At 40.9% G+C, this 12,137-nt stretch overlaps 1 protein-coding gene across 1 annotated transcript; it reads right to left on the reverse strand.

The window, feature by feature from the left end:
- Window positions 1-6,769: 6,769 nt before the first annotated feature.
- LOC139167337 (tigger transposable element-derived protein 1-like) lies at window positions 6,770-8,935 on the reverse strand. The gene is made up of 2 exons (XM_070751805.1): window positions 8,580-8,935; window positions 6,770-8,262 (listed from the first exon to the last, which is right to left on the reverse strand). The coding sequence occupies exon 2, from the start codon at window positions 7,843-7,845 to the stop codon at window positions 6,781-6,783; it is 1,065 nt and encodes a 354-aa protein (XP_070607906.1). The 5' UTR covers window positions 7,846-8,262; window positions 8,580-8,935; the 3' UTR covers window positions 6,770-6,780.
- Window positions 8,936-12,137: the final 3,202 nt, after the last annotated feature.

The following is a 12,137-nucleotide window of genomic DNA, read 5'->3' on the forward strand; positions in this document are numbered from 1 at the left end:
AACATGTGTCTAATAATGCTGGGTATATCTTTGCTAACCTAGCTAGGGGAATATACCATCTGTAAAAAAGTTTATAATAATTTTCCTTATATGCTGCCGAAAGAGTTATTTTGGATATTGTAGTCCATGTTTTTCCCCAGTCTGCTATGTGTATCTCATGTTGCAATTTTCTTTTCCATGCTGTCATAGGTGTTTTAATTGTCTCTTTTATTCTTTCCTGTTCCAGAAGTATTTGATATATTCTAGTTATTTGTTTATTTTCATTCCCTATTAAAATCTTATGTAGTGAATTCATAGATTTTTGAATACCGGGTGATTGATTGTCTTTCTTGAATCTAGATTCTATTTGAGCATATGTCCACCAATCCATTTTATAGTTTAATATTTCTAGTTCTTGTCTGGATTTGAGTTCTCCACTTGGGTGTAGAATATCTGTGTATTTGATGGTTTTATTTAGGTCGATCAAATTTGGGTAGATGATGGCTTCCATAGTGGACAGCCATCTTGGTATTTTATCATAGTGTTTCACTTTAATTTCATACCAGGTTTTTAGTAATGATTTACGGATCAGGTGCCTGTTAAATATAGTTTGTTTTTGTGATTTATCTTTCCATAAATGCGCATGCCAACCTATTTGTAAATCGTGACCTTCTAATACAAGTATTATCTTATTTTTTAAGTTTATCTAATCTTTTATCCAAATTAGGCTCGCCGCTTTATAGTATAATTTTAAATCTGGGAACCCCAGGCCTCCTCTGCTTTTATTATCTTGGAGATAGATATATTTTATTCTTGGCTTTTTATTTTGCCAAATAAATTTGGAGATAATTTTGTTAATTTCTTTAAAAAAAAATTGTTCCAAGTTGATCGGGGCTGTCTGAAAAAGGTATAAACATTTAGGAAGACTATCCATTTTTATTACAGCAATTCTGCCTAACATTGATATTTGTAGGTCTTTCCATTTTTCTAATTTTTTTTTAGTTTCTTGCAATAATTTATCATAGTTATCTTTTTTAAGGGTTATTGTTTTGTTAGTTAGTATTAATCCTAGGTATTTTGGTTTTTTTGTAGTTTGGAGTTTCGTGGTTTCTTCTAATTTCCTAATTTGTTGTGTGCTCATGTTTTTTGTCATCAACATTGTTTTTTGTTTATTTATTTTTAAACCTGCAAATTCACCAAAGTTTTCAATTTCTTTAATTAACTCTGGGCCCGAACTTGTTGGTTCTTCTAAAAAGAAAACCATGTCGTCCGCATATGCTTGTAGTTTGTATTCTTCTTCCTTGATTTTAATTCCTTTTATGTTTTTATTACTTCTTATTTTATTTAATAATAATTCTTGTGTCAGTATAAATAATAAGGGTGACATTGGACACCCTTGGCATACTCCTTTTTCTATAAGAATTGGTTTGGTGGTGTCTCCGTTTTTTATTGCCCTGGCCTTTTGAGTAGTGTATATATATATTTAATAATATTTTCAAATCTTTTACCTAATTTTAATTCTTTGATTAGCTCATTTAAATATTGCCAATTAACATTGTCAAATGCCTTCTGAGCGTCCAGGAAGACAAGAGCTATTTGCCTTCCTGGATGCGCATCTCTATATTCTAAAATATCTAGAACTGTCCTGGTGCAATTAGAGATTTGTCTAAAGGGTATAAAACCATTTTGATCTGTATTAATAATTTTATTTAAAATTTCTTTTATTCTATCTGCTAAAATTAGCATAAAAATCTTATAGTCTACATTAAGCAGAGAAATTGGTCTATAGTTTTTTACTTTCTGTTTGTCTAACCCCTCTTTTTGTATCATCGTTATATATGATTCTCTCCAGGATTCTGGAATTTTGGCTTGTTCTAATATTTCATTGTATGTCTCCAATAATATGGGTTCAAATAAATCTTTATTTCCTTTATAAAATTCTCCCGGGAGTCCGTCCGGCCCTGGGGTTTTGTTGTTTTTTTGTTTTTTCAATGCTAATTGTATTTCTTGTAAGGTAATTTTTTCGTTTAAGATTTGTTAATTGAGTTCTTCAATTTGTAAGGAATTATTTTCTTGTATATATTTAATAATTTTTGCGGTGTCAATCGGTTCTTCTTTATATAGGTTATTGTAATAATCTTGTATTATTTCTTTTTTCTGGTGTTCCATGTGTTGTATTATCCCATCCTTATCCTCTAATTGATAGATTAATTTTTTGCTTCTTGTCTTTTTAATTTTCTGTGAAAGCCATCTACCTGGCTTATTAGCTGTTTCAAAGTATTTTTGTTTCGTTTGTTTTAGGTTTCTAATGAATTCTTGCTGTTCTATTATGTTTATTTTGTATTTGGTTTCCCTGAATGATATTTGTATCTGTTTGTTGGTTGGATTTTGTTGGAGTGTCTTTTCCAAATTGGCTATTTTATTTATATACTGATTATACTCTGCCTTCTCTTCTTTTTGTTTTCTAGCTGTATATGATATTATGAGCCCCCTAGTATATGCTTTCAATGTGTCCCAAAGTATTTGAGTTGAGGTGGGGTGTTTCTTATTTTCCTCCAAGAATAATTTTATTTCTTTGTTTAACATTTCTGTATATTTTTCATCTTGGAGTAAATTTGTATTTAATTACCATCTTTTATATTCTTTCTTTCCCCCCTGCCAGGTAATTGTTATCGGGTTATGGTCAGCCCACGTATTTGGTTCTATGTCAACTGTTTTTATTTTTTTTATGCATACTTTTACTTAGCCAAACCATATCTATCCTAGAAAAGGAGTTGTGTGGAGCTGAATAGTATGTAAATTGTCTTTCATTTGGATGTATTAATCTCCACATCTCTACCAAGTCTAGTTCATCTGTCATTTTTTTCAAATGTGGTTGGTAGTGTGGCTCTTTTTATTTTACTTTTAGTTTCTATTTTATAATCTAATTTGTGGTTCACTATTCCATTATAGTCTCCTATTAAGCATATATTTGTTTGGTTAATTTGAAGTAATATTTCATGTATTTTTTTATAAAATTGTTTCAGTTCTTGGTTTGGTGCATATATGTTCACTAATAGTATTTTCTCTCCTTTAATTTCTACTTCTACCATAATATATCTTGCTTTTGGGTCTGTTTTTATCTCTCTTGGCTTTAGTTCTTTTTTCACATATGTGGCCACTCCTCTTTTCTTTTCTTTTTCATCTAATGATGTATAGAGCTCTCCCAGTTTAGTATATTCTAAATATTTTTTATGTGCCAATTTAATGTGTACTTCTTGTAGACTTGTGTGCTTTCTGCTTCAGGAGTTTGGAGAAGACCTTTTTTCTTTTCTGGTTATTGTTAAGACCATTTATATTTATTGAGATTAGTTTAGTTTCTGATAGCATTTAGCTATGTATGGGTAGAAAGAGAATATATCAACAAAACATGAAAGAGCAAGGGTTTTTCCTTCTTAGTTCTGTTTGGTTTCTTTGTTTGTTTAGTTCTTTTTGTCTGCTGCCGCTGCTGTTTGGGATCTAGTCTTAGCTCCTTCTTCTTTCTCTCTTTCTCCCCCTTTCTCCTCAATCTTTCCCCCTGTTTGTTTATCAGTTTCTGTTTCTTCTTCTTTACTGGATTCTAATCTCTCTCCGCTCTCTAATTCTATCTCTGTGGTGACATTTTGTTCATAAATTTCTTGTGCTTTTTCAAGAGAATCAAGTTTGACTCTACTACCATCAATATTTATCATCATCCCTTCAGGATTTATCCATCTAAATGTAATTTCCTTTTTGTTTAAAACAGGGGCTAATGTCTTATATTCTCTCCTTTGCTCTCTTACCTTTCTAGGAATTTGTTTTAATATATTTAATTCTTTGCCCTTGTATGTCATTTTCCTTCCTCTAGATCAGCGTTTCCCAACCGGTGTGCCGCGGCACACTGGTGTGCCGCGAGACACCGTCAGGTGTGCCGCGGCGAGAGGCGGCGGAGGAGAGTGGGCGGATCGGGCGGGCAATGGGGCAGGGCGGAGAAGCCAGGGGCGCGTTTGGCCAGAGGCACCGTGGGGAGGCAGGGGCAGCCGCGGCTCCCTTTACTCCTACTGCCGCACCACCCTGCCCCTGCTCCCCACGGTGCCTCCGGCCAAACGCGCCCCTGGCTTCTCCGTCCTTCCCCATTGCCCGCCCGATCCGCCCACTCTTCTCCGCCACCGCCTCCTGCCTTGGGGCGAGGAATCCGAGAGTCTGGGACTGTGTGGCTTTGCGCCATGAAGAGAAAACGGCCGACTTTTCCCTGCTGCCGTTTTCTCTTCATGGCGCAAAGCCACACAGTCCCGGACTCCCGGATTCCACGCCCCAAGGCAGGAGGCGGTGGCGGAGAAGAGTGGGCGGATCGGGCGGGAAATGGGGCAGGACGGAGAAGCCAGGGGCGCGTTTGGCCGGAGGCACCGTGGGGAGGCAGGGGCAGCCGCGGCTTCCTTTACTCCTACTTCCGCACCTCCCTGCCCCTGCCTCCCCACGGTGCCTCCGGCCAAACGCGCCCCTGGCTTCTCCGTCCTGCCCCATTGCCTGCCCGATCCGCCCACTCTTCTCCGCCACCGCCTCCTGCCTTGGGGCGAGGAATCCGGGAGTCCGGGACTGTGTGGCTTTGCGCCATGAAGAGAAAACGGCCGACTTTTCCCTGCTGCCGTTTTCTCTTCATGGCGCAAAGCCACACAGTCCTGGACTCCCGGATCGCTTGTTTCTCCGGTCAGCAAAGCCATCTGCCCAGGAAAGCGCCGCGCTGGCCGGAGAAGCGAGCAATCCGGGAGTCCGGGACTGTGTGGCTTTCGGCCGGGCTAACGGGAGGCGGCGCGAGGCCGGGCGCTGGGGACGTCTGGGAGGGCGAGGAGGCTGATGGCTGCTGCGCACTCCACTCTCTCTCCGGCTCTCTCTCGCTCTTTCTTTTTCTCTCTGTTGCTGGCGTGGTGAACGAGAGAGAAAGAGAGAGAGAGAAAAAGGAGGGGAGAGAGAATGAGAGAAAGAAAGAAAGAGAAAGAGAGGGAAAGAAAGCAAGAGAGAGAGAGAAAGAAAGGGGGGAAGGAGGGAGAGGGAAAGACATAGAGGGAGGGAAGGAGGGAGAGAGAAAGAGAGCAAAAAAGAGAGGAAGAAAGAAAGAGGGATGGAGAGAAAGAAGGGAAGGAAGGAAGAGAGAGAAAGAGGGAGGGAGAAATAGAGTGAAATGGAGGAAGAGATATTTTTTTGGTCCAAACTTTTCTTTAGCCCCCCCGCCCCCCCTTCAGTGTTCCCCAGAATTTTGAAAACATGAATAATGTGCCGTGGCTCAAAAAAGGTTGGGAAACAGTGCTCTAGATATTGCATATACTCTGTCTCTCGTAATTCTTCTGGCGAATCTTAGGTGAATTTCCCTCGGTAGTCGGTGTCTTCGGGCGTAATTAGTATTAATTCTATAAATTTCATCCAGTTCATTTACTACCTCTTCCCGGCTAATTTCTAATATTCCTGAAATTATGGTTATCATGATCTCCCCTAAATTTTCATTTTCTGTCTCTATCACATTTTGAAATCTTAAGAAATATGAAAATCATTCTAATTTGAGTTGAATCAGCGAATTTTCGAGTTCCTTATGTGAGTCTTTGAGTTTTTGGTCTACCTATTCAATTTTTTAATCACTCTGTTCTATTTTCTCTTCCACCTGTATTATTTTTTGTTCGTTTTTTTGTGTTGCCAATTGAGCTGTTTCCAGTCTGTTTTCTAACCTACGAATATCAGTTTTTAACTCTAGGTGGTTGTTTGTAATGAGTTCTTGTAATTTCAGCATTGCCTCTTGCATAACTGTTAGTGTTTTATTCATATTTTGCATTGGTGAGGAACTCTCTTTCTCTTTTTCTTTCTCTAGATTTAACATATCATCTACAGTGATCCCTCGATTATCGCGAGGGTTCCGTTCCAAGACCCCTCGCGATAATCGATTTTTCACGATATAGCGGTGCGGAAGTAAAAACACCATCTGCGCATGCGTGCCCTTTTTCCATGGCCGCGCATGCACAGATGGTGGAGCGACGAAAGTTCGGAGGCTGGCAATGGTTGTTTTTCATACCGGCCCCCCCCCAGCGCCTCCGGGCTCCTCGCCGCTATCCCCCGCCCGCCCGATTCGCCCCTCTCACCGGCTTTCTTGGGGCACGAGTCCTCCTTCAGCAGCGCTTGTGGCAACGGTTTCTCGGCTTTTAGAATGCCCGCCTCCTTCCTTCCATCCCTCCCTCCCTCCTTCCTTCCCTCCTTCCTTCCCTCCCTCCTTCCCTCCTTCCCTTCTCTCCTTCCCTCCCTCCTTCCTTCCCTTCTCTCCTTCCCTCCCTCCCTCCCTCCCTCCTTCCTTCCTTCCCTTCTCTCCTTCCCTCCCTCCTTCCCTCCTTCCTTCCCTTCTCTCATTCCCTCCCTCCCTCCTTCCCTCCCTCCCCCCTTCCCTCCTTCCTTCCCTTCTCTCCTTCCCTCCTTCCTTCCCTTCTCTCCTTCCCTCCCTCCTTCCCTCCCTCCCTCCTTCCTTCCCTTCTCTCCTTCCCTCCTTCCTTCCTTTCGTAAAAAGCACTTAAACAATGACAGAATTAAAAAACCCAGCCCTCACCTGTGTTTGAATTTCATTCACTCAGTCATTCATTCATTCTTCTGTATGCCACTCAGTCCCAACACTTTCAACCCACAAATTACCATTTCCCATCCCCTTAATTACTGTACTGTACCTCTACCTGTGCCTGTACTGTACACATTGAATAACACACTTAGTCATCCTGATAGAAATAATAACAATATTTATTTACATTTTTACATTTTTTGGGGGGGTTAGCATAACTAGGATAAATCGGGATCTTCTTCTATCACCATGTCTACAATGGACGCTGCAGGTGATGGTGTGACAGACCTCTTGGTTTTTGTGACAAACATAGTTATGGGCAGTTGTTGGCGCATTTTCTTTTTCTGGGCTAACATGGCTCTGTATGGTGCAAAGGTGTTGTCAAGGGAGGCCTTAAATTGTATAGAGCGAGTCATGTTGGGATCCCAAAGTTCCACCATGCGTTGTACATTTGCAGCAGCTCTGTTCAGTTCTGCAAGCCGCTCAAGCGTTAGGCCAACATCTTCTTCTTCCTCAGCTTGTTCAGCTTCCGCTTCCTCCTCTTCTTCACTCGCTGACCTGGTCAGCTCCTCCAGATCTTTGTCTGTCAGCGGTAGGCCATGCTCATCAAGCAAACCATTGACTTCCTCTGGTGTCATGTCAATGAAGCCTTCTCCACCCAGTGCCTGTGCCAGCTTCACAGAGTTCTGGACTGCAGCATCTTGAATTTCTTCGGGAGCAAATCCCTTGTAATCATGCACCACTTCTGGCCACAATTTCCTCCAGCAGGCATTCATTGTCTGTGACTTCATATCCATTAAGGCATTCTGAATGTTCTTCAGACAAGATGCAATTGTGTACTGACGCCAGTAGGCCTTCAATGTGAAGTTTTCATCAGCATCCATTGCTTCCACGATGCTTCCAAGAGAATTGCACGTGTACAGTGCCTTAAATGCGCGGATAACACCTTGATCCATCGGTTGGATAAGCGATGTGGTGTTTGGTGGCAAGAATTCGACTTGCACCCCATCATGTTCATGTGCCAGGTCATCATGGCCTCCAGCATTGTCCATTAGGAGAAGCACTTTGAAATTGAGTCCTTTGGCAGCCAAATAAACCTGCACCTGTGGGATGAAGCACTGATGAAACCAGTCCCGCGTGAGGGGTTTTGTAATCCATGCTTTAGGATTATGCATCCAGTACACTGGCAATGCATTCTTATTTCTGTTCTTGAGGGCTCTTGGATTTCGTGACTTATAAATTAGCCCTGGCTTCATCAAAAAGCCTGCTGCATTCCCACACATGATTTATTTATTTATTTATTATTTATTACTTAGATTTGTATGCCGCCCCTCTCCGAAGACTCGTGATCAAAGTCACTCTATCTTTCATGGCCTTAAAGCCAGGGGCTTTGGCTTCATCTTGCATCAAGAAAGTCCGTGAAGGCATCCTCTTCCAGAACAGGCCTGTTTCGTCCATGTTGAACACCTGTTCTGGAAGGTAGCCCCCTTCTGCAATTAGGTCTTTAAACGTGCGCTGGATGAAGTTTTCGGCTGCACCTGTATCTGCTGAGGCAGCTTCTCCATGCAATGACACACTCTTCAGGCCATAGCGCCGTTGAAATTTCTCAAACCACCCTTTGCTTGCTGTGAATGTGGCTGGGGCTGAAGAAGCAGAAGATGTTGATGGCTGGGGGTCTTCAGAGTCACCAGCACCTTCATCTACAGAGAATGACAGGAAAGGGAGAGAGAAGTGTCTTGAATGAAAGCATACAGTCCTTCCTTCCTTCCCTCCTTCCCTCCCTCCCTCCTTCCCTCCTTCCTTCCCTTCTCTCCTTCCCTCCTTCCTTCCCTCCTTCCTTCCTTCCCTCCTTCCTTCCTTCCCTCCCTCCTTCCCTCCCTCCTTCCCTCCCTCCCTCCTTTCTTCCCTCCCTCCTTCCTTCCTCCCCTCCTCCCCTCCTTCCTTCCCTCCCTCCTTCCTTCCCTCCTTCCTTAAAAAGCACTTAAATAATGACAGAATAAAAAACCCCAGCCCTCACCTGGGTTTCCCTCATCTGCATCGCCTCCTTCTGTGTCTGCAAGACGGTTGTACAGTTGCTGCGCCTTGGTTCGTATAGTGTTCGTATCCAAAGCAATGCTCTTTTTGCGGCAGTCTTGTACCCACACGGACAAAGCAGCTTCCATCTTCATAAGGCGTTTGTTTCTAGGCGTCACCATTCTTTTTGCAGCCTTGTTGAACATTATCTGAGAAGTTTGCCTTATCTTCTTTTCGTCTTTCCGAATGTATCGCACAGTCGATTCGTTGATCCCATAATGCCGACCAACATCTACATTAGAACGTCCCGCTTTCAGCATGTCCAAAAGTTCAAATTTCTCCTTAATTGTCAGCATCTTCCTGCTCTTTTTAACGTCGCCGCCTCCACTCCGCGTGCAACGTTTAGGAGCCATCTTCCAACAAGTCTTAACAAGTTCCAACAGTTCCAAAAGTTTCAAAGCATGCTGAGCAAACAACACTGATTGGCCGAGATTTCGGCCAACCAGCAATGGCAGACGTCAGTTTGGTGATGACGTGTGACGTCATCGGGCGGGAAAAACCGTGGTGTAGGAAAAAAACCGCGCACGTATTTTTAATTTATTATTTTTTGAAAAATCGCGATATAGCGTTTCGCGAAGATCGAGATCGCGAAAATCGAGGGATCACTGTATTTGTCTTTGTGATGTTGTATTTGCAGGTGTTACTGGGGTTGTTTTTTTACCACCTCTGGGTTGGAAATTAGCCATTTCTTTTATCATCTGGTTTTGCTTTTCTAGGATGTTGTATATTCTATTCCATATAACCATAAGAAATATTTATGTACTTTAAAAGTTGTTCTTACAATTCTTACAAATATTAAAGTTTTTACAGAGATATAAATTTGGTTAAATACAAGTTTCTATAATAATTAATAGTTCTATATCACTTAATAACTACTTTGTTGAGTATGTAAATTTATAAATATGTATTAAGTATATCTAATTAACATGTAAATTATAAACAGTTAATACTTTTAATATGCTATAAAATTTAATATACTATAAGATTTATTATATATAATAAGTAAAAGAAAAATTATTTAATGGACTTAATTCTATAACAGTATATCTATAAGAATATATCTAAATCTATAACTATGTAATACCTAAACAATTATTCCGGTAGTAAACTAGTAAAATATATAAACTTCTATTTTCTATTTTTATCTAAACACTTAATATCTTCAAAAATGCTATAAGTATTGATTTAAATAAAGGAAAGACTAATAGAATGAAACATAAAATATAATTGAGGAGAGATAGGAAAGAAAGAAAAAATTATAGCTTTATAAAATATAATGACACTTTGTTTACTGCTTGACGTTTCCTACTCCACTGATGATCAGGTTCCAAATCTTCTGCAGATTAATATCCAGCTAGAATGTCAGTTCTTTTACTATTCTCTTCGTCTCGTGGATCTTACTAATTATTCTGAAGTCTTTTTATTCCCCATGGCAATCTTTCTGCTGCAAAGTCTCGCAAAGTCTCGCAAAATCCAAAAATCCAAAAGCAGTCTCTATCTCTGTCTGATCTCTCTTCTTCTGTCATTCCGCTTTCTCAACTTTATCTGTTCTCTCTTTTTCCTTTTCTTTTACCAGCTGCCCCTCAGATCTCACTGTCTCTCCGATTGTAGAATAAACATCCGCAGCCGTTTAAATCATCAAAGCCTCTAATCGCTGCAAAAGACAGAGAAAGTTCTCACGTTGAACTTCAGTTCACCCGGCCAATTTCTGGTTTACGATTTATGAGTCCCCAGTGAAAGTAAATGTCAATTAAGTATCCACGTCGCTTTTTCAAAGCAAAAATAAAGAAATCACAAAGTTAATATCCTTGGGAAAATTCTCCTCCCCCCTACTGAGATCTGCACTTCGAGTATTTTAGTTCCAAATCTGGTTGATTACTGATCACTTCTCTCCTATCACCGTCGCCGCTTTTACTGATTTATGTGAGGTTTGGGGGGGGGTTTAATCTCAGATTGGGGGGTGGGCTCTTCTTCAAAACAAAAAGTAAGTCTGGTTTTTTTGTGCCAAGTTTGTTCTTCTTGAAATTGTCAGCAACAGTACAAATATGATCTGAAGATTTAGAAAAACTGTTTATCTCACTTGCTTCCCTCTGCGGTGGCTCATTGGGGCTTCAGGTCCGCCATGCTCGTGACAGCTTGACAGACGCCTTTCATCTCCGATAGAGAAGGTGTCCTTCGCACCGATTGTGAAATGCCTGTACCAATCGATGCCTGGATGGTCCCTCATTACCCACGTCGCCCTCCAAACGAACTGTGCCCCGAAAGGTCTCAGAGATCGAAGGAAAAAGCAGTCATGGGGAGGAGAGATCCTCCTCACAGCTGCTTCAGCCCTCCTTGCCAACCCGGAAGTCTACAGCCCCATTTTTCCTAGTGGCACCCATTTAAGTATGATCCAGATCAGTTTCTTATTTTTATTTTTGTTTTTTTATAAAAATGTGAAAGCAATGTATGAACAGTCCCTACCACTTGACTGCACTGTTCACCCATTTTGAGACTGTTAGAAATCACTTCCCCTAAATCCTTCTCTTCTGAAGTTTTCGTTAACACATAACTGCCAATACAATACTCAGATTGAGGATTCCTTTCCCCCCAAGTGCATTATTTTGCATTTGGAAACATTAAACTGCAGTTTCCATTGCTTTGACCACTTGTCTAGTAAAGCTAAATCATTTGCCATATTACAGATGCCTCCAAGAATATCAATCCTATTGCATACTTTAGAGTAATTGGCAAATAGGCAAAGCTTTCCTACCAAACCTTCTCCTATGTCACTCACAAACATAGTAAAAAGAATAGGACCCAGAACAGACCCTTGTGGTAAACCGCTTGTAACCAGTTCAAACAACTTATGTATTTCTAATAGCAACAAACATATATGTTAGGTTACAATCATTATTCAATTATTCCACATTTTCTCCTTACTTTTATTTTATTTAAAAAAATGTGTGCATTAATATTTCCCTTATTTCTATCACTTATTCTAGCTTTTAATCATGTCATATTTTATTACAGAACTTTTCTTTTCTAACTTCTAATCATGTCACCTGCCTGAAGAAAAAAAAAGTTGAAAAAAATAATACAGAGAGGGAATGGGGTAGAAGCAACTCAAAACAACAACAACCAAAAATAATAAAAAAAGAAGGAACTGTTGTGAGTGATCCACATCAGTTAGTGACACATTCTGAGGAGGATGAACTGGGCCCATCTTGGTACCCTAGGCCAGTGTTCTTGCCAGCTGAATCAGAGAGTGAGGGAGAGCTGGAACCTGAGGAACCTCCAGAGACTGTAGAAACCCCAATGATGGTAATGTCTGATTCAGAGGGAGATGAGGACATTGAGGATCAGGTGCCCCTATTAGATGCCTGGATCAGAAGGTTTAGAAGCAGACAGGAACAGCTTTATGGGAAGTCCAGAAAATAGTTCATGGAAAAAAGTCTAGTCAGCCATAGCTCTAGGAAACAGTTGACCACACCCAGTCTGTGTATAAGGGAGGGTTTCTGGG

Source organism: Erythrolamprus reginae, chromosome 4 (genome assembly GCF_031021105.1).
Source record: "Erythrolamprus reginae isolate rEryReg1 chromosome 4, rEryReg1.hap1, whole genome shotgun sequence".
Classification (NCBI taxonomy): Eukaryota; Metazoa; Chordata; class Lepidosauria; order Squamata; family Dipsadidae; genus Erythrolamprus; species Erythrolamprus reginae.